Source organism: Triticum urartu, chromosome 5A, assembly GCF_056163025.1.
Source record: "Triticum urartu cultivar PI428250 chromosome 5A, HENAU_Tu73, whole genome shotgun sequence".
NCBI lineage: Eukaryota > Viridiplantae > Streptophyta > Magnoliopsida > Poales > Poaceae > Triticum > Triticum urartu.
Window position 1 is genome coordinate 25,374,481 of NC_141877.1, and position 22,775 is coordinate 25,397,255.

Below are 22,775 nucleotides of genomic sequence, written 5' to 3' on the forward strand. Positions count from 1 at the left end.
CACCTATGCCGACGGCCTAGCCGTAGGCATACTTTTTTATTTTTTTATTTTTATTATTACCCACGTCACTGATACGCGTAACGCCTACCGTATGGCCTCAGCTATGCCGACGGCTTTGCCGTCGGCATAGTTTTATTTCCCTTTTTTATTTTATATAAATTTTTTAATGTTTTCTTATAGTTATATATTTATTCTTTTTTATTTTATATAGATTTTTAAATTTTTTTATAGTTATAATTTTCCTTTTTTATGTATTATTATTTCATATAGATTTTTTATTTTTTTAAACCGCTCAGCCCTCTCCTCTCCCGGAACCACACAGAGGGGAGGGGAGGGGAGGCGCCGAATTCGAGTAGCTTCGTCCGCCAAGGCCGTGGCCTGGTCGCGGGTATGGGAGCGCCATGGCCGCCCTCGATCGCGTGCTTGACCTGGAGCTTAGTTCGTCAGGTGAGTGAAGAGGGGGAGGGGGTCGTCGACGGTGAGGGTGGGGGTGGGGGCGGCGGTAGCTTAATTCGTCAGGTGAGTGAAGGGGGAGGGAGTCATCGATAGAGGGACACCTGGGAGCAACATCCGGGCCAAACCCACTGCTACATATCCACACCGTGTAGACCCGACACGTCCGTTTCCCCCCTCCCGGTGCCGGCGGCGGCGCCGTCCGTTAGGGGGGCCACACCACAAAGATGCGAGCTGCCTCTTCGTACATACCACAACACCACCCTGCTTGTATGAGGGCCCGGTACGACACTCCGGTGGCATTGCTACCCCCTAGGGACCCCGTCCCGCCTAACCCTGGAGCGGTTGACCACGAGATCTAGCCCTTTGACTTCCTACGGACGGGCTTTGACTAGTGGACCTCTCCACCCGATTGTGTCAGGTCAGCCCAGAGGGACACCTGGGAGCAACATCCGGGCCAAACCCACAGCTACATCCACTCCGTGTAGACCCGACGCGTCCGTTCCCCCCCCCCCCCTCCAGGTGCCGGCAGCGGCACCGTCCGTGATGGGGGGCACACCACGGAGATGCGTGTCGCCTCTTCGGACATGCCACAACACCACCCCGCATGTATGAGGGCCCGGTACGACGCTCCGGTGCCATTGCTACCCCACAGGTCCCCCGTCCCGCCTAACCCTGTAGCGTTTGACCACGGGATCTAGCCCTTTGACTTTGCACAGACGGGCTTTGACCAGCGGACCTCCCCACCCGGTTTTGTTAGGTCAGCCCATAGGAACACTTTGGAGCAACATCCGGGCCAGACCCACAACAAGATCCCCTCCGTGTAGACCCGACGCGTTCCCCCCTCCAAGTGCCGGCGGCGGCGCCGTCCGTGAGGGGGGCCACGCCCCGGAGACGCGTGCCGCCTCTTCGGACATTTCACCACACCACCCCGCATGTATGAGGGCCCGATGCGACGCTCCGGTGGCATTGCTACCCCCACAGGGCCCCCGTCCCACCTGTCCCTGTAGTGTTTAACCACGGGATCTAGCCCTTTGACTTTGCACGGACGGGCTTTGAGAAGCGGACCTCCCCACCCAGTTGTGTTAGATCACCCCATAGGAACACTTTGGAGCAACATCCGGGCCAGATCCACAGCAAGATCCCCTCCGTGTAGACCCGATGCGTCAGTTTCCCCCCTCCAGGTGCCGGCGGCGGCACCGTCCGTGAGGGGGGGCACACCCCGGACACGCGTGCCGTGCGTTTGCAACCGCCACAACACTTCCAGACTTGTGAGAGGCCACCTACGCAAGATTTGGCGGCATGCTAGCCCCCGGAGGCCGCCGGCCATAGCCGTAGACGCGCGAAGGGCAATCCGCATAGAGGGAATTTTTCGGATATTTCTCCATCACCAAAAATTATGAAAAAAATACCATCGTTCCTATAGCACATGTTCCCACGTCGTGCAAAAAAACACATGATTTTATCGCGCTCCGAGTATTTAATAATATTCACGCCGCATCGTTACCGTAGAACGTCTACTACCGTGTCATCGCCGTCCGTCAGGGGGGCCACGCCCCGGAGATGCGTGCCACCTCTTCGTACATGCCACCACACCACCCCGCATGTATGAGGGCCCGGTGCGATGCTCCGGTGGCATTGCTACCCCGCAGGGCCCCCGTCCCGCCTAACCCTATAGCGTTTGACCACGGGATCTAGTCCTTTGACTTTGCACGAACGGGCTTTGACCAGCGGACCTCCCACCCGGTTGTGTTAGGTCAGCCCATAGGAACACTTTGGAGCAACATCCGGGAAAGGCCCACAGCAAGATCCCCTCCGTGTAGACCCGACGCATCCGTTTCCCCCCTCCAGGTGCCGGCGGCGACGCCGTCCGTGAGGGGGGGCACACCCCAGACCCGTGTGCCGGGCGTTTGCAATCGCCACAACACTTCCAGACTTGTGAGAGGCCGCCTACGCAAGATTTGGCGGCCTACTAGCCCCCGGAAGCCGCCGGCCACAGCCGTAGACGCCCGAAGGGCAATCCGCGTAGAGGGAATTTTTCGGATACTTCTCCATCACCAAAAATTATGAAAAAAATACTATTGTTCGTATAGCACATGTGCCCACGTCGTGCAAAAAAACTCATGATTTTATCGCGCTCCGAGTATTTAATAATATTCACGCCGCATCGTTACCGCAAAATGTCTACTACCGTGTCATCGCCATCTATGAGGGGGGCCACGCCCCGGAGACGCGTGCCGCCTCTTCGGACATTTCACCACACCACCCCGCATGTATGAGGCCCGGTGCGACGCTCCGGTGGCATTGCTACCCCCACAGGGCCCCCGTCCCGCCTGACCCTGTAGCGTTTGACCACGGGATCTAGCCCTTTGACTTTGCACGGACGGGCTTTGACCAGCGGACCTCCCTGCCCAGTTGTGTGAGGTCACCCCATAGGAACACTTTGGAGCAACATCCGGGCCAGACCCACAGCAAGATCCCCTCTGTGTAGACCCGATGCGTCCGTTTCCCCCCTCCAGGTGCCGGCGGCGGCGCCGTCCATGAGGGGGGGCCACACCCCGGACACGCGTGCCGTGCGTTTGGAACCGCCACAACACTTCCAGACTTGTGAGAGGCCGCCTACGCAAGATTTGGTGGCATGCTAGCCCCCGAAGGCCGCCGGACACAGCCGTAGACGCGCGAAGGGCAATCCGCGTAGAGGGGATTTTTCGGATATTTCTCCATCACCAAAAATTATGAAAAAATACCATCGTTCCTATAGCACATGTGCCCACGTCGTGCAAAAAAACTCATGATTTTATCGCGCTCCGAGTATTTAATAATATTCACGCCGCATCGTTACCGCAGAACGTCTACTACCGTGTCCGAGGGGGGCCACACCCCGGAGACGCGTGCTGCCTCTTCGGACATGCCACCACACCACCCCGCATGTATGAGGGCCCGGTGCGATGCTCCGGTGGCATTGCTACCCCGCAGGGCCCCCGTCCCGCCTAACCCTGTAGCGTTTGACCACGGGATCTAGTCCTTTGACTTTGCATGGACGGGCTTTGACCAGCGGACCTCCCCACCCGGTTGTGTTAGGTCAGCCCATAGGAACACTTTGGAGCAACATCCGGGGCAGACCCACAGCAAGATCCCCTCCGTGTAGACCCGACGCGTCCGTTTCCCCCATCCATGTCCCGGCGGCGGCGCCGTCCGTGAGGGGGGAACACCCCGGACACGCGTGCCGGGCGTTTGCAACCGCCACAACACTTCCAGACTTGTGAGAGGCCGCCTAAGAAATATTTGGCGGCATGCTAGCCCCCGGAGGCCGCCGGCGACAGCCGTAGACGCCCGAAGGGCAATCCGCGTAGAGGGAATTTTTCGGATACTTCTCCGTCACCAAAAATTATGAAAAAAAATACTATTGTTCGTATAGCACATGTGCCCACGTCATGCAAAAAAACTCATGATTTTATCGCGCTCTGAGTATTTAATAATATTCACGTCGCATCGTTACCGCAAAACGTCTACTACCGTGTCATCGCCATCGGTGAGGGGGGCCATGCACCGGAGACGCGTGCCGCCTCTTCGAACATTTCACCACACCACCCCGCATGTATGAGGGCCTGGTGCGACGCTCCGGTGGCATTGCTACCCCCACAGGGCCCCCGTCCCGCCTGACCCTGTAGCGTTTGACCACGGGATCTAGCCCTTTGACTTTGCACGGGCGGGCTTTGACCAGCGGACCTCCCCACCCAGTTGTGTTAGGTCACCCCATAGGAACACTTTGGAGCAACATCCGGGCCAGACCCACAGCAAGATCCCCTCCGTGTAGACCCGATGCATCCATTTCCCCCCTCCAGGTGCCGGCGGCGCCGCCGTCCGTGAGGGGGCACACCCCGGACACGCGTGCCGTGTGTTTGCAACCGCCACAACACTTCCAGACTTGTGATAGGCCGCCTACGCAAGATTTGGCGGCATGCTAGCCCCCGGAGGCCGCCGGCCACAGCCGTAGACGCGCAAAGGGCAATCCGCATAGAGGGAATTTTTCGGATATTTCTCCATCACCAAAAATTATGAAAAAATACCATCATTCCTATAGCACATGTGCCCACGTCGTGCAAAAAAACTCATGATTTTATCACGCTCCGAGTATTTAATAATATTCACGCCGCATCGTTACCGCAGAACGTCTACTACCATGTCATCGCCGTCCGTGAGGGGGACCACGCCCCGGAGACGCGTGCCGCCTCTTAGGACATGCCACCACACCACCCCGCATGTATGAGGGCCCGGTGCGATGCTCCGGTGGCATTGCTACCCCGCAGGGCCCCCGTCCCTCCTAAACCTGTAGCGTTTGACCACGGGATCTAGTCCTTTGACTTTGCACGGACGGGCTTTGACCAGCGGACCTCCCCACCCGGTTGTGTTAGGTCAGCCCATAGGAACACTTTGGAGCAACATCCGGGGCAGACCCACAGCAAGATCCCCTCCGTGTAGACCCGACGCGTCCGTTTCCCCCCTCCAGGTGCCGGCGGTGGCGCCGTCCGTGAGGGGGGGCACACCCCGGACACAAGTGCCGGGCTTTTGCAACCGCCACAACACTTCCAGACTTGTGAGAGGCCGCCTACGCAAGATTTGGCGGCATGCTAGCCCCCGGAGGCCGCCGGCCACAGCCGTAGACGCCCGAAGGGCAATCCGCGTAGAGGGAATTTTTCGGATACTTCTCCATCATCAAAAATTATGAAAAAATACTATTGTTCGTATAGCACATGTGCCCACGGCGTGCAAAAAAACTCATGATTTTATCGCGCTCCGAGTATTTAATAATATTCATGCCGCATCATTACCGTAAAACGTCTACTACCGTGTCATCGCCATCTGTGAGGGGGGCCATGCCCCAGAGACGCGTGCCGCCTCTTCGGACATTTCACCACACCACCCCGCATGTATGAGGGCCCGGTGCGATGCTCCGGTGGCATTGCTACCCCCACAGGGCCCCCGTCCCGCCTGACCCTGTAGCCTTTGACCACGGGATCTAGCCCTTTGACTTTGCACGAACGGGCTTTGACCAGCGGACCTCCCCACCCGGTTGTGTTAGGTCACCCATAGGAACACTTTGGAGCAACATCCGGGCCAGACCCACAGCAAGATCCCCTCTGTGTAGACCCGATGCGTCCGTTTCCCCCCCTCCAGGTGCCGGCGGCGGCGCCGTCCGTGAGGGAGGGCACACCCCGGACACGTGTGCCATGCGTTTGCAACCGCCACAACACTTCCAGACTTGTGAGAGGCTGCCTACGCAAGATTTGGCGGCATGCTAGTCCCCGGAGGCCGCCGGCCACAGCCGTAGACGCGCGAAGGGCAATCCGCATAGAGGGAATTTTTCGGATATTTCTCCATCGCCAAAAATTATGAAAAAATACAACTTTTCATATAGCACATGTGCCCACGTCGTGGAAAAAACTCATGATTTTATCGCGCTCTGAGTATTTAATAATATTCACGCCGCATCGTTACCACAAAACGTCTACTACCGTGTCATCGCCCTCTGTGAGGGGGGCCACGCCCCGGAGACGCGTGCCGCCTCTTCGGACATGCCACCACACCACCCCGCATGTATGAGGGCCCGGTGCGACGCTCCGGTGGCATTGCTACCCCCAGGGCCCCGTCCCGCCTAACCCTGTAGCGTTTGACCACGGGATCTAGCCCTTTGACTTTGCACGGACGAGCTTTGACCAGCGGACCTTCCCACCCGGTTGTGTTAGGTCAGCCCATAGGAACACTTTGGAGCAACAACCGGGCCAGACCCACAGCAAGATCCCCTAAGTGTAGACCCCACGCGTCCGTTTCCCCCCTCCAGGTGCCGGCGGCGCCGCCGTCCGTGAGGGGGGCACACTCCGGACACGCGTGCCGCCTCTTCGAACATGCCATAACACCACCCCGCTTGTATGAGGGGCCGGTGCGACGCTCCGGTGCCATTGCTATCCCCGGGGCCCCTGTCCCCCTAACCCTGGAGCGGTTGACCACGAGATCTAGCCCTTTAACTTTGCACGGACCGGCTTTAACAGTGGACCTTCCACCCGGCTGTGTCAGGTCAGCCCCAGAGGGACACCTGGGAGCAACATCCGGGGCCAAATCGATAACTACATCCCCTCCATGTAGACCCGATGCGTCCGTTTCCCCCCTTCAGGTGCCGGTGGCGGCGCCGTCCGTTAGGGGGACCACGCCCCGGAGATGCGTGCCGCCTCTTCGGACATGCCACAACACCACCCGGTTGTGGTAGGTCATCCCATAGAAACACTTCGAAGATGCGTCCCCTCCGTATAGACCCGATGCGGCTGTTTCCGCCCTCCAGATGCCGGCAGCGGCGCTGTTCGTGAGGGGGGCACACCGCGGCGCTGCCTCCAGATGTTTCAGCATAGCTGTTTTTGATTTTAATAAAATATAATGTTCTATATTCAAAAGAACATGACGTCACATTATTAATGTGCTCGAAAAAAATACGAACTATATATATATATATTCATAATCTATGAAAAAAATTACAAACTACACATATATTCATATAATACATAAAAAAGCATAAAAACATATGTAAAAAAAGCATAAAAACATATGTAAAAAAAGCATAAAAACATATGTAAAAAAACACATGTAAAAAAAATAACTATGCCGACGCCATTGCCGTCGGCATAGATACGGCTGGGTTTAGGCGGGCGCCGTGCCACGGATCGATGACGCGGAGCCTATGCCGACGGCTGCCGTCGGCATATCTGCGCCGCGGATCAGTGACGTGGCGTGCGGAGGTATGCCGACGGCCGCCCGTCCCGACCGTCGGTATAGCTTTGACGCCGTTAGCCGCTGGTCACGGGCGGGGTCGCCGGGCCCACATGTACGCCGACGGCACACTTATGCCGACGGCCACTGTCGGCGTTTATTAATCTAGGTCGACGGCTGATATGTGCCGACGGTTGCCGTCGGCGTAGATAGGGGTAGCCCGACGGCCAGGATAAGCCGACGGCCAGGACTAGGCTGTCGGCATAGATCCAAGTAGGCCGACGGCAGCCGTCGGCATAGTTTTGGCCGTCGGTGTAGAGCCGTTTTCCGGTAGTGGGCAGGATTGCTGCCGGTGGAGTGGTGTTCGCTGCAGCAACCAAACAGGCCATGTCATCAAGCTTCACCTTCACAATACAAGTCCTGATGCTTACACCTATACTCCGTGCTTTGATGCTAATTCATTGCATGGCGAGATAAGCCCCTCACTATTTTCCTTGAAGCATGTAGAGCACATGGATCTTAGCATGAACTGCTTGCTAGGGCCAAATGGCCATATTCCTCTGTTCTTGGCCTCCATGGAAAACCTGAGGTACCTTAACCTGTCTGGCATACTATTTATAGGTAGAGTTCCTTCTCAGCTTGCTAACCTGTCTAAGATGCAGCATCTTGACCTTGGTCAGGGTTATGAAATGTACTCAACGGACATCACCTGGTTAACAAAGCTACCACTGCTGCAGTCACTTGGAATGAGCGGATTAAATCTCTCAACGATAACTGACTGGCCTCGTACCTTGAATATGATTTCATCTCTGAGGGCTATCACTCTTACTGCCTGTTCACTTGAAACTGCAAGCCAATCGCTTCCCTACCTTAACCTCACGAAACTTGAGAAGCTTGATCTGTCCGGAAACTTTTTAGGCCACTCACTTGCATCAAGTTGGTTTTGGAAAGTGAAGGGCCTCAAATACCTCAATCTTGCTGCAAATCAATTATCTGGAAACTTTCCAGATGCACTAGGAAACATGTCGTCACTCAAGGTACTTGATTTGTCTAACAACAATCTGGATATGAGAAACCTGAAAAATGTTCTTAAAAATCTTTGCTGTTTGGAAATACTGGATCTCTCTGAAAATTATATGTATGGAGATATAGTGGTGTTGATGGAGGGGTTGCCGCGATGCGCATGGGACAAACTGCAACAGCTGCATTTCAGTCAAAACCAGTTCACTGGGACCCTGCCAAATTTTATAGGAGAATTCAACAGCTTGAGCATGTTTGATCTCAGCTTGAATCAGCTCAACGGGACTGTACCAGCTGAATTTGGTGTCCTTAGTTCTCTGACTTCTTTGAAGATGTCAAACAACAACTTGACTGGAACTATACCCACTGAATTAGGTTCTCTGAAGAATCGGGTTGATCTGTCCCTAAACAACAATAACTTCAGTGGTGTGATCACGAAAGAACACTTTGCAAAGCTAAAAAGTTTAAAGAGCATAGACCTATCTTATAGTGGTTTGAAGATTGCAACGGATTCAGATTGGCGTTCTCCCTTTCGTCTACAATTTGCATCTTTTGCATCTTGCCAGATGGGTCCTCTCTTCCCATCTTGGCTTCAGCAACAGCAGGGAATATATTCGCTTGACATTTCAAGCTCTGGTTTAGAGGACGAGTTTCCTGATTGGTTTTGGTATACATTTTCACAGACAACTGATCTCGACATCTCTAACAATCAAATAAGTGGAAGCTTGCCAGCACATCTGCATGTCATGGCTTTTGAAGTACTCCACCTAAGTTCAAACCTGCTTAGTGGATCAATACCTTTGATGCCCCCAAATATCACTTGGTTAGACATCTCCAAGAACAACTTCTCAGGAGTAATGCCATCAATATTTGAAGGCCCCCGACTTCGAATACTAGTTATGTATTCAAATCGAATTGGTGGGTACATTCCAGAATCAATTTGCAAATTGCAAAAAATATTGTATTTGGATTTGTCAAACAATTTATTGGAGGGTGAAGTTCCTCAATGCTTTGACATCCAAAATTTACAATTTCTTCTGCTCAGTAACAACAGTTTATCAGGAAATTTCCCAGCATTTTTGCAGAACAATACATATATGCAGTTCTTGGATCTTGCATGGAACAAGTTGTCTGGAAGGTTGCCCACATGGCTAGGAGATCTGGAGGAATTACGTGTTGTACTACTAAGCCATAATGCATTTTCTGATAATATTCCAGTAGGCATAGCAAGCCTTATCCATCTTCAATACTTGGATCTATCAAGCAACAATTTATCTGGTGCGATACCTTGGCATCTGTCGGTACAAATGGAATTTATGTTTATGGGTGATACATATAATGGAACCGTGGAAGCTGACAACATAATGGGTACAGGAGCTGATCACCTCGGAGAAATATTGTCAGTACTAACAAAAGGACAACAACTTGTATATGGTAGAACACTTGTATATTTTGTAAGCATTGATTTATCATGTAACTCTTTGACCGGTGAAATCCCCACTGAAATCACTTCCCTCTCTGATCTGATGAATTTGAATTTATCATCAAACAAATTGAGTGGACCAATTCCAAACATGATTGGGGCCATGAAGTCACTGGTATCTCTCGACCTCTCTGAGAACAAGCTATCTGGTGAAATCCCATCGAGCTTTAACTTCTTTGGCTGCCTTGAACCTGTCCTACAACGATTTATCTGGAATGATACCTTCTGGCCGCCAACTTGACACCCTCAGCGCGGACAACCCATCACTTATGTACATCGGCAACAATGAACTCTGTGGGCCTCCTCTCCAAAAGAATTGTCCAGAAAAACTGACATATGCTCTTACCTTTTCCATCCTATGTGTTTCATCAGTGCACCATCACCTGAAAAATTCAATGCATGAATCTTTTTCTTTTCTGCAGCCAACTGCAGAATTCGAACTCATTTGCCTTTGGTTATCACAAGTTTAACTTTTTTAACCTTTCAAATCTTGTTCATGGTAAAGTTTGGTTCGTCTCTGCGTTCGAGCTGCGGCTCCAAGATGTGTATTAAACTGTAACCTGTTGGTTACAGATTTACATTCTTGAAACTATTTCTATGTGATGTCCTGTCGGAGTGGAAATATGTTATGTGTAAATGCTGGTTTCTCGTTTCATTTTTCTCTTCGGGGGACGAGTTCGTCAGCATCAGGGCGGTGTGTGGCGGCGATGGACATTCAGATCAAACAATTAACGTTTCCGGTTCCTGGGCTCGCCGTTCAACCCTAATGGATCAAGAAAGGTATGTAGTCTCCAATGTGTTACTGATGGCAATTATGTCATTTTTTTCTGGTTTTGTCACGACGGATGATTAGAAAATTGTAGTGCATTATGTTACTGTATAATAATAACAAAGAGAAGCAGTCATTTTTTTTCTGTTTTTGTCATGATGTATGGATCGAAAACTGGGAATAGTTTAAATTCGGAAGTACTGGAGCTCTAGTAGTAGTAGTAGTAGTAGTAGTAATACTAGTTCCTTTCTTACGTTGCTACTTTCCTCGCTGCTCAGGCTTTGTCAGAGCTTTTAGTGTCAAAATTTCAGAGTAGATTCAGTTGGGTCAAGTGCTTCCATGTGATGTTTATTTGTTCACACCATCTCTCCAGCTTCGTTTAGTGAAAATCGTAGCAGCTTCGTTCTCTCTTTGTCCTCTTAATAAGTCTTGCGTTTCAAGGGAATGCAGAGTATTACCAGACCAAACCCAACTAGAGTAGTATACCATTGACGTTGGATGGAGCAGTCAGGGGAGCCAAGTCCGCCGCTGACAAGGCGTGGGTGAACAGCCGTAGCACGATGTCTAAATCGATTTTGGAGGATCATAATCCACCCTCTGCTGGAGATGCTACAAGGCAGGGATGTTGTTTTTGTGCTGCTTAATGCTCTTTTCAGTCTATTTTTGCTGTGATATGTTGTTTCATGTCCAAAACACTAGTCGAGCCTGTTTCATGTCCAAAACACTAGCCGCCTCTCCTCCCCTCCTCTCCCTGTCCCTCGTCGCTGGCGGAGGGGGGGGGCTCCCCTCATGTCCTCGGGCAGGGATCTCGGCGCGGGCCAGATCTTGTGTGCCGGGACGCGGCGCTGGATGTCGGGCACGGCGGCGCTCCGGCAGGGGCCGACGACGGTGGCGTGGCGGCTGCGTGATGGGCGGCAAGGCCGTGGTGCAGGCCGGCGGGCGGGTTTCGGCGGCGGTTGCCTCCCGGCAGCACCGTCGAGCCTCCTCTGGCGCTACGGGTCGTGTGCGACCGGGTCGCGGGCGGCCCCTCTTGCCGTGGCTCTGTGGTGGGGGGCTGGCGCGGCAGCGATGGTGGTGGGCGCCCCCACTATCAGAATAAATGCTTGCGCCGACGGCCTCGTCTATGCCGACGGCCCCCGTCGGCATAGATAGACCTATGCCGACGGCCAAGGACTACCCGTAGGCGTAGAAAAGCCGTCGGCATACATCCATCTATGCCGACGGGGCCGTCGGCATAGACGAGGCCGTCGGGACCGCTCGAGATACCCCTACGAGACCCGTCGGCATAAGTGCGGCCGTCGGCATAGCCCGGGCCCACCTACCCGGTCAGCGCTGACCGTTTGACGGCGTTGAAACTACGCCGACGGGAGGTAATGGCGGCCGTCGGCACAGACCTGGCCCTCTGACACGTCATCGATCCGTGTGCGCACCTATGCCGACGGCCTAGCCGTCGGCATATGTTTATTTAGATTTATTTTTAATTTTGCTTTATGCTATCTATGGCAAAGGTATGCCTACGGCATAGGCCCCTCTGCCACGTCATCGATCCGTGTGCCATGTCACGTCATCGATCCATGAGACTGCACCACCGTATGTGCACAGATATGGCCGTCGGCATACATTTATTTTACTTTATTTTTAGATTTTTACTTTATTTTCTTATTTTTTTACTTTATTTTAGTTTTTGTTTCTGCATAAGATAATTATGCCTTATCTAAAAAAACATACCTCGATGGTATATCGATTGCCCCCCATTACGAACGTCGCTATCGCCGGGTCACGGAGGGGGGAAATGGTCGACACGGAGGGAATTCTAGTTAGTGGGGGGATTCGGGGTGTAGCTATGTCACCGAAACATCACACGGGTCCTGATGCATATGTGAAAGTGTTCAGCATGCGTAGACGCCCGTCTTGGGGCTCCGCGGTGTGGCCCCCTGCACGCAAGGCAGTGCCGTCGTCACTTGGAGGGGGCCAAACCCCGGAGACGCGTGCCGCCTCTTCGGACATGCCACCACACCGTATGGCATGTATGAGGTCCCGGTGCGACGCTCGGGTGGCATTGCTACCCCCAGGCCCCCCGTCCCGCCTAACCCTGTAGCGTTTGACCACGGGATCTAGCCCTTTGACTTTGCACGGACGGGCTTTAACCAGTGGACCTATCCACCCGGTTGTATTAGGTCAGCCCATAGGAACACTTTGGAGCAACATCCGGGCCAGACCCACAGCAAGATCCCCTCCGTGTAGACCCGACGCATCCGTTTCCCCCCTCCCCAAGTGACGGCGGCGGTGCCGTCCGTGAGGGGGGGCACACCCCGGAGACGCGTGCCGCCTCTTCGGACATGCCACCACACCACCCCGCATGTATGAGGTCCCGGTGCGATGCTCCGGTGGCATTGCTACCCCCGAGGGCCCCCGTCCCGCCTAACCCTGTAGCGTTTGACGACGGGATCTAACCCTTTGACTTTGCACGGACGGGCTTTGACCAGTGGACCTCTCCACCCGGTTGTGTTAGGGTCAGCCCATAGGAACACTTTGGAGCAACATCCGGGCCAGACCCACAGCAAGATCCCCTCCGTGTAGACCCGACACGTCCGTTTCCCCCCTCCAGGTGCCGGCGGCTGCGCCATCCGTGAGGGGGCACACCCCGGACACGCGTGCCGCCTCTTTGGACATGCCACCACACCACCCCGCATGTATGAGGGCCCGGTGCGACGCTCGGGTGGCATTGCTACCCCCAGCCCCCCCGTCCCGCCTAACCCTGTAGCATTTGACCACGGGATCTAGCCCTTTGACTTTGCACGGACGGGCTTTGAGCAGTGGACCTATCCACCCGGTTGTGTTAGGTCAGCCCATAGGAACACTTTGGAGCAACATCCAGGCTAGACCCACAACAAGATCACCTCCGTGTAGACCCGACGCGTCTATTTCCCCCCTCCAGGTGTCGGCGGCGCCGCCGTCCGTGAGGGGGGCACAACCCGGAGACGCGTGCCGCCTCTTCGGACATGCCACCACACCACCCTGTATGTATGAGGTCCCGGTGCAACGCTCCGGTGGCAGTGCTACCCCCCAGGCCCCCGTCCCGCCTAACCCTGTAGCGTTTGACCACGGGATCTAACCCTTTGACTTTGCACGGACGGGCTTTGAGCAGTGGACCTATCCACCCGGTTGTGTTAGGTCAGCCCATAGGAACACTTTGGAGCAACATCCGGGCCAGATCCATAGCAAGATCCCCTCCGTGTAGACCCGACGCGTCCGTTTCCCACCTCCAGGTGTCGGTAGCGCGCCGTCCGTGAGGGGGGGCACACCCCAGAGACGCGTGTCGCCTCTTCGGACATGCCACCACACCACCCCGCATGTATGAGGTCCTGGTGCAACGCTCCTGTGGCATTGCTACCCCCAGGGCCCTCGTCCCGCCTAACCCTGTAGCGTTTGACCACGGGATCTAACCCTTTGACTTTGCACGGACGGGCTTTGACCAGTGGACCTCTCCACCCGGTTGTGTTAGGTCAGCCCATAGGAACACTTTGGAGCAACACCCGGGCCAGACCCACAGCAAGATCCCCTCCGTGTAGACCCGACGCGTCCGTTTCCCACCTCCAGGTGCCGGTGGCGGCGCCGTCCGTGAGGGGGGCACAACCCGGAGACGCGTGCCGCCTCTTCGGACATGCCACCACACCACCCCGCATGTATGAGGGCCCGGTGCGACGCTCGGGTGGTATTGCTACCCTCCCAGGTGTGACGCTCGGTCATGTTGCTTGTCTTTGGGCGAGGTAGGACTATTTTTTACAGTGTGCAGATACTTCTCCATCATGAAAAATTATGAAAAATTACCATTTAAATAGGTCAAATTGCTTGTCCCTCGGCGAGGTGGGACTATCTCTTCAAAAAAATTGTGGTTTCCATCTATGCCTACGGCCTGGCCGTCGGCATAGGGGTCCTATCTATGCCGACGGCCTGGCCGTCGGCATAGGGCCACCTTATCCACTCCTCCCGCTGCACTGACTTGTGGACCCAGCCTATGCCGATGGCCAGGCCATCGGCATAGGGGTGACCTTATCCACACGCTATTCATCCTCGTCCACCTGTTCCCTCTCTGTCTCACCCCGACCCCAACCTCTCTCTTGACCCCGATAGCCGCCGCCACCCAACGCCGCCGCCCCGCCCCGGCAGCCGACCCTCCCTGACCTCGTCCCCGCCCCGGCCGACGCCCCGCCCTCGTCTCCGCCCCGGCAGACGCCCCGCCCCGCCCCGACCTTGTCCACGCCCCGGCCGACGCCCCTCCCCACCCCGACCTCGTCCCCGCCACGAACTCGTCGCCGCCCAATGCTGCTGCCCCGGCTCGACCTCGTCCCCGCCCTGGCCGCTACCCCGCCCCGACCTCGTCCCTGCCCAACGCCGCCACCCCGCTCGACTCGACCTCATCCCCACCCAACGCCGCCACCACTCGGTGGTGAGGGGAGGGCCTCCTGCCCAGAGTCGCTGCGCTCCCTCCCCGGAGCAGCCGCCGCCTCGACCTCCTCTCCGTTAGGTCCGGCCCCCTTCCCTCCCAAGAACATTTTTTTCTTCTATTTTTTCATGATTTTGCAGAGGATAAGAGGGCTAAATGTGATAGTTAGACACATAGATGGTAGTTAGATAGATAACTTGTTCATACGGATTTTTTTTGAGATGATGATGATTGTTAGATGAGAAGTGATAATGATGATTTTAATGCTTCGATGATTTTGAGATGATGATGAAGATGATAGATGATAGATGATTGGTAGATGATGGTGTTGATGATAGATGATGATGTTTTTTTATGCTTCGATAATTTTTAGATGATGATGATGTTTTTTTATGATTCGATGATTGTTAGACGATGATGATGATATCGTGATGTTCTATGAGTTGTGATGTTCTAATTCGTTGTCGCGATGGAATTTGCAGGCTTTGTGGTGTCGCATTTCATCGGAGTGACCGTTGTACGACGCGTTGGTCCCCCTGAGCATCCCTCTGTTGTTTGACTACTTCCTCTACAGCCGGGGGTGAGCTACAAGTCCATCTCCTCCATTTTTTCATATCACTAGATTCCATTCTCAAGTCAACTGGCGTAACCTAGGCGTCTCCCGTCCGAAAGGGTTGCATCGATAAATATGCATTCAATTGCATATTTATCACTACAGCTCTTTCAGATTGTCCAGCGTTTTCCATAGACAGCCCGAGGATGTGTAGATGGGGTATGTTCTCCATGTTCTACCCCGTTCCGAGACAGGATTTCGGCGGCGCATCCCCATTGTTCTCCGGAGCACATTCTCTCGGCTATTTGCCGAGACGTGTATCTGGAGAACAGCGGGGAGGTGCTGCCGAAATTTTGTCTCGGAACGGGGTAGAATGGAGAACGTACTCAATCTACACATCCTCGGGTGGGACTAGGACCCATCTTTACCTATTAGAGATGTAGGTGGATTCAACGCGGTAGAAACTGAAAATTTGATGTGATTAATTTAAGTGAATCCTTAATTATGTTGTGTGGCTTGCAAAAAAGCAGAGGATGGCAGATAATCAGTGGATGTATAGTGGTTTTATCCGTCGGAATCGAGTAACATCAGAGTGGATCGCGAAAACTAATGTGTATTTGAAGGAGATATTACGTCGTCCAATGAGAATTATCCCACCATGCCCCTGTGCGAGATGTGACAGACGTCACCGTAGAAATCAGACGGACATGAGTGAGCACCTTTGCACGCACTGATATATGCCAAACTTTGACATGCCGCCGATAAACATAGCCGAGCAGGACCGTGGTAGAGAGGAGGTGATGCGACAACGCATCGATGGATATGAGGACGATGGGGTTAGGGACATGCTAGATGATGTCATTGTTGCAGAAACGGCAAATGCGACACCTTCAGAGAATGAACCGGAGGAGCCGGAGGCAACCGCAAAGGCCTTCTTGGAGGTCTTGGCCTCGTCGAAGAAACCTCTTTATGCGGGTGCGAAAATATCTCAGCTGGATGCCATCTCGCAACTGATTGCAGTGAAGGCTGAGTACGGCTGTAGCCAGAAATGCTTCGAAGCATTCCTGGGAGTATGGGCTAACAGCCTCCCTGAGGGTCATGAACTGCCGAAAAGCATGTACGATACAAAGAAAATCATGAAGGCACTCTCTATGGATTATGAGAAAATAGATGTTTGCCCGAAGAATTGCCTTTTGTCTAGGCACGAGTATGCGGATGACAAGTACTGTAGGAAGTGTAGTTCGTCTCGGTACATTGAGGTGGTCAGTGAGGATGGTGAGAAAAAGCAGCTAACCATCCCGGTTAAGGTTCTTCGGTATCTTGATTTTATAAAAAGACTGCAGCGCCTTTTCATCACGAAGGAGTCTGCCAAAATGATGAAGTGGCACAAGGAAGGTATAAGGTACAATCCAAAAAAAATCGTACATCCATTGGAAGGGGAAGCATGGAAGTCGTTCGATGAAGAATACCCCGAGGAAGCAGCCGAGGCTGGGAATGTCAGAATAGCCATATCAGGTGATGGGTTGAATCCATATGGTATGTCGTCCAATCCATACAGCTGCTGGCCCGTGTTTGTAATTCCGCTCAATCTTCCTCCTGGTGCCCTAATGCAACGGAAGACCATGTTCTTGTCGCTCATCATTCTGGGGCCTGAATACCCGGGGAAGCAATTGGGTGTGTTTATGCAGCCGCTAGTGGATGCTTTGCACCATTCTTGGTACTTTCCAAGGTTGACATACGACCGGGGTCTGCAGAGAAATTTGTTGATGAAAGTTTGGTTGCACTATTGCATGCATGACTTTCCCGGCTATGCTCTATTCTGCGGATGGTGTACAAGTGGGAAGATGCCATGCCCGGTGTGCATGCAGGCTCTACGAATGATTTGGCTGAGTAAGGGTGGCAAGTATGTAGCCTTTGACCTGCATCGACAGTTCCTCCCTCCAGACCATCCAGACAGGGAAGACAAGAAGAACTTCACGAAAGGCCGGGTTGTTCAAGAAGTAACCGAGATTCCAACATTTTTGGGGGCAGATGTTCTTGCTCAGCTAAAAGCTCTCAAGCCTAAAGTCAAAGGCAAAGGCAAAGCCAAAGCCAAAGGCTTCGAGGGATATGGTGAGACGCACAACTGGACGCACATTACCCCCTTCTCGCAGCTTCCCTATTTCAAGGACCTCAAACTTCCTTACAATATTGATGTGATGCACACCAAAAAGAATGTGGCAGAGTCCCTTTTCCACACGATCCTCAACATTCCTGATAAGACGAAGGATAACGTAAAAGCTAGAGCCGTTCAACAGAGAATTTGTGATAGACCACGCCTGAACATGAAGCCTCCCACAGGCGGTCGAAAAAACTGGTTCAAGCCAGATGCTGACTTTGTCCTTAAACCGCCAGAAAAAAAAGAAGTACTTATCTGGCTGAAACAAATTTTGAAGTTCACCGATGGTTATGCATCGAATATAACTAAGGGAGTCAATATTTCAACGGGCAAAGTGACCGGCCTGAAGAGTCATGACTACCATGTATGGATTGAGCGGATAATGCCGGTGATGGTTCGTGGTTATGTCCCCGAGCATGTCTGGCGAGTGCTTGCCGAGCTTAGCCATTTCTTCCGCATGCTCTGTGCTAAAGAAGTAAGTAAAGAGGTGATTGAAAAATTGCATAAGAAGGCACCGGAGTTGATAGTCAAGCTAGAGAAGATCTTTCCGCCAGGCTTCTTTACTCCGATGACACATCTCATTCTGCACCTCGCGAACGAGGTATTGTTGGGGGGCCCTGTGAAAAATCGCTGGCAGTACGGCCCTGAGAGGCAGAACAAGCATCTCCGACGGAAATGTGGAAACAAAGCTAAGATTAAAGCTTCCATAGCTGAGGCAGTTATCCTAGAGGAGGTGTCAGACCTCAGGACATCATACTATCCAGACCATGTTCCCCATCTGCATAACAAGGTGCCTCGATACAATATAGAAGAGCCCAAGTATCAACCCAGGCTCGATCTATTCAACGCGCAAGGTGGGAGGGCTGGGGCCTCGAAATCTTATAACATGCCACGACAAGAGTGGGAGGACCTCATGTTCTATATCTTGCACAACATCAAGGAAGTTGAGGAAGTGTGGATGAGGTAATACCACTACACCATTCCTTTATGTCTTCCACATCATCATGTTTCATGTTCACTTAGTCCCGGTCTAACACAGCTTATCTTTTTTTAGTGATTTCGTTCAAGAGGAATGGACGGGAGTGAATCCTCCTAATGAGGCAGAGGCACTTACTCTTCTCCGTCATGGAAACCCTGGACGTAAAAATTTTGTTGCTTGGTTCATGGAGAAAGCAATTTTCCACACTCCCCTATTAAATACCTACTTCAACATTTATTAGTTAACCGAACTAATGCACGCAACAATTTCCATTATACTTGTAGGGAAAAGATCCGAACATATCTATGGATGATGAATTGAGATGGGTTTCCATGGGTTTTGACCCTGCCGTCATGACATGTAAAAAGTATGATGTGAATGGGTATCGCTTCCATACAGAGGAGCACCAAAACAGCCGCCCCGATCCCAAAACTATAAATACTGGAGTGTACACCCCCGGTCAAAATTCAATAGACTACTACGGAAGGGTACAAAATATATACGAGGTTAAATTCCGCCAGGGGCGTGAGACCCTAAGTCTGCCTGTGTTCAAATGCCGATGGTTCGATCCACGGGAGGGGGTAAAACATACGCCTTCCATTGGTTTGGTCGAAGTTAAACCATAAACCGTCTATGTCGGAGCCGATCTCTTCATTGCGGCTACCCAAGCTACACAAGTATATTATCTGCCTTACCCATGCCAGAAAGTGTATCTAAAGGGTTGGGAAGTTGTGTTCAAGGTGTCGCCACATGGTAAGCTACCAGACCCGAATGAAGACGATTACTACAACATTAACCCCATGACATACGAGGGAGTGTTCTATCAAGAGCAACCTGATGATGATGATGATGTGGTTAGAAACGATGACGCTAGACCATTGGATGATGATGATGATGTGGTTAGAAACGATGATGCTAGACCATTGGGTGATGATGATGTGGACCCAAACGTCGACGATGCACGGAATGATGGTGAGACCATTGTCAATGAAAATGACATACTTATGCTAGAAAAGTTAAATGAAGACGCTGACGACGAGGAAGAGCCTCCACCTCCGTCGGACAATGAAGATGATATGATTGATAGTGATGATGAGACGGACCGAGAAAGAGGTTACAACATTCATATGGGTTCTAGCAGATGTACGTTTCAAGTATTTTTTTCTATAGTTTAGGAATATGCCTTTTTATGCATTTTTATTAATGTGTTTATTATCATGCCTTTTCCTTCATTTCATTAATTTACTAATTGCTTTTTCTCTTTTCAATGCAGGTTCGTGGAACATGGGCAAGGGGAAGGCCGACGGCGTGGGTTTCCTACGCAAGGTCGTCGGCCTGCCTAGTCGGAGTGGCCGAGCACGTAATCCTCCCCCTCGGCTACTTGACGATGACTCCTCACAGGGAGGTCGAGGGAGCGGTGCCCCTAGAGGAGGAGGGGGCGGGGGAGAGCCTCTAGAGGACGAGGTGCTGGGGGGAGAGCCACTACAGGGGGTTGCGGCCAGAAAGAGCGCACCCTCACCGACTTAGGGGTGTTGTCTTCGAGGCCCTCCTCTAGTGAGGTACACTCTAGGGAGGAGGAGGAGGAGGTGGTGGTGGAGGAGGAGGAGGGGTTGGAGGAGGAGGCAGGCGAGGAGGAGGAGGAGGAGGAGGTTGGGGAGGAGGTTGGGAAGGGGGAGGCAGGCGGGGAGGAGGGTGGTGGCGGGGATGATGGTGGTGATGGGAAGGGGGTTGACAAGAAGGGGTGGCTGCGTGGTAATGCAAAGCTACCAAAGCAGGTTCCGGCTACTGAGGAGCAGAAGTGGCTCATTGAGCCCACGGGAAAAGAGTAAGTGGTTCATTATTTTGCTTGTCACATGCTTATTCCGGTTGTTATTTATTTTGCTTGTCACATGCTAATAGTTCATTCTTTTGCAGCAACTGGATATATTCTAAAGGGGTCCGTATTCCCAACATCCTCATCACCGTCTTGCTGAAGTTATACTGGCCGGGGTTGTACTGTCCGGATCCAGTCAGGCAGTCGGCTCGTCGGGTTTTGGCCACGAGCTGGGACCATTGGGAAGCGGCCTGCCACGCGGACCATGAGACCCATGCCAAGGCCGTGATCACTACTTTCTGGGTGAGTTCTCTTCAGAAGAACAAGTCCATTCTAGTTTCATGAAAATGATTTAACTCATGGCTTCTTCCATTCTTGTTTCATGCATGATTGTAGAAATTCTATCGAGTTCTTCCGGAGCACAGGGCTAGAGCGGACCAGATCGTGCTGCGCCAATGCAAGAAGAAGGCCCGCCAGATGCAGTACGAGGTGCGCTATGTGGCCATCTCCACATACTACCACGACTATCTTGGTGTGAAGATGACCAAGGAAGAAGCGCGGAGGATGGACATTACCTTGGAGAGGCCCGAGTTCTTGGCGGTAAGTATAAAAGATTTTTCATTATGCTTTCATATATTATGCTTTCATTATGCTTTCATTACCTTGTGGTACATTATGCTTTATGCTTTATGCTTCCATAACACCAATTTGGACACACCTACATGCCATTATGCTTTTATTATGTAGGTGTGTCCAAATTGGTGTTATGGAAAAGACGAGTCCTGGGCGGCATTGGTGGATCTTTGGTGTGATGAGGCTGGAGCCTGGGCGGCTATGAGAACCAAAAATAAGGCTAACCGAGGGACGGAGGGAGTACATGCTCAGGGAAACCGAAACCACTATCTCCACAAGGCAGTTAATGTATGACTAACCCCATTAAACATTCTTCTTCTTCTATTTACCATCACTTTCTTATGTATGACTAACCTCTGTTTGGTGGTGCAGGAGGAGAAACTGAAGCGGCCGCTCTCACACATGCAGGCGTGGGAGATCGCCCATACGCGGAAGGACCCCAAGCCTGGCGAGCCCAAGTACTACGGCAAGAAGACCGCGGGGAGGAAGCAGGCCTACTCCGAAGCGTATCTGAAGTTACATCCTGACACACCTGACCCCATTGCGGCGCCTCTGGACGACATGGCGGTGGTGAGGATGGGGCCCAAGGAGCACAATCGGGAGGCGGTTCTCGATGATGTGATCACTCCTAGTATCTCCTACACACAGCTTCGTCAGATCGACCCAAGCCTGAGCCAGCGCACGAGCCAGCTAGTGACCAGTACACAGTCCCTCTTTCAGGAGCAACAATCTGTAAGTATTTTCCCTCTTATCTTCATTGCTCACTTCATTTGCCACATTTAGTAGTTTTATGAGTTCCATCATGTCATACCATAGGCCTACCTGGAGTACACACGCCAGGAGACCATGGCGTGGCATCAGAGGCTTTATGAACACCAAGTGCAGAGGGATAGCCAGATGCATCAGGCTTTTCAGGATATGGCGGCCGGCAGGTGTCCTCAGTTCCCTCCAGCACAATGCCCTCCAGCACAACCAGTGCTGATGAGCTTTGAGGAGTTTGTGGCACAGAACGCTGGCCCCTCGCCGGTTAGTTCATCCCCAATCTATTCACCCAAAGCATGTCATGCCTTTCAACACAGTCATATATCCCGTTAATACGTCTTTTCAACATCCAGGGAACAGGTGGATCTACCGTTGGCGGTGGTCTTCGCAGCACTCCCGAGTCACGGAGCCCGACCACTCCGATCCACGGAGGCGGAGGCAGAGGTGGAGGCGGTCTTGGCAGTAGCGCTGCCGCTAGCAGTGACGACTTGGGCTTCGGCGGTCTTGGTGGTGACGACCTCCGTGGTGCTCAACGTCCTGGCGCTTAAGCCTTTGGGTCACATTGTGGCGGTCTTGGTGGTGATGATACTTATATGCTTGTGATGTTTCTTATTGTTGTTTGTGAGATTCTTATATGCTTGGTGGTGATGATACTTATATGTTTATGCTTTGCGATGCTTCTTATGATGTGTGATGATGAATTTGTTGTGTGATGCTGCTGGGCCAGCTGTTATGTGATGCATATATTTGTTGTGTGATGCTATATATATTCAAATGAATTGAGCTGAAACAAAACAGAAAAAAGAAAAGTCATTCGATGAAGAATACCCCAAGGAAGCAGCCGAGGCTGGGAATGTCAAAATAGCCATATCAGGTGATGGGTTGAATCCATATGGTATGTCGTCCAATCCATACAGCTGTTGTCCTGTGTTTGCAATTCCGCTCA

At 52.5% G+C, this 22,775-nt stretch overlaps 1 protein-coding gene and 1 pseudogene across 1 annotated transcript; both read left to right on the plus strand.

The window, feature by feature from the left end:
- LOC125506667 (receptor-like protein EIX2) overlaps positions 1-10,185 on the plus strand; it is a 34,936-nt pseudogene extending 24,751 nt beyond the window's left edge.
- A 1,088-nt stretch (positions 10,186-11,273) lies between these two features.
- LOC147967682 (uncharacterized) lies at positions 11,274-22,377 on the plus strand. The gene is made up of 6 exons (XM_087523216.1): positions 11,274-11,626; positions 14,057-14,205; positions 21,402-21,634; positions 21,671-21,799; positions 21,884-22,093; positions 22,183-22,377. The coding sequence occupies exons 1-6, from the start codon at positions 11,274-11,276 to the stop codon at positions 22,375-22,377; spliced, it is 1,269 nt and encodes a 422-aa protein (XP_087379342.1).
- The last annotated feature ends 398 nt before the right edge of the window (positions 22,378-22,775 follow it).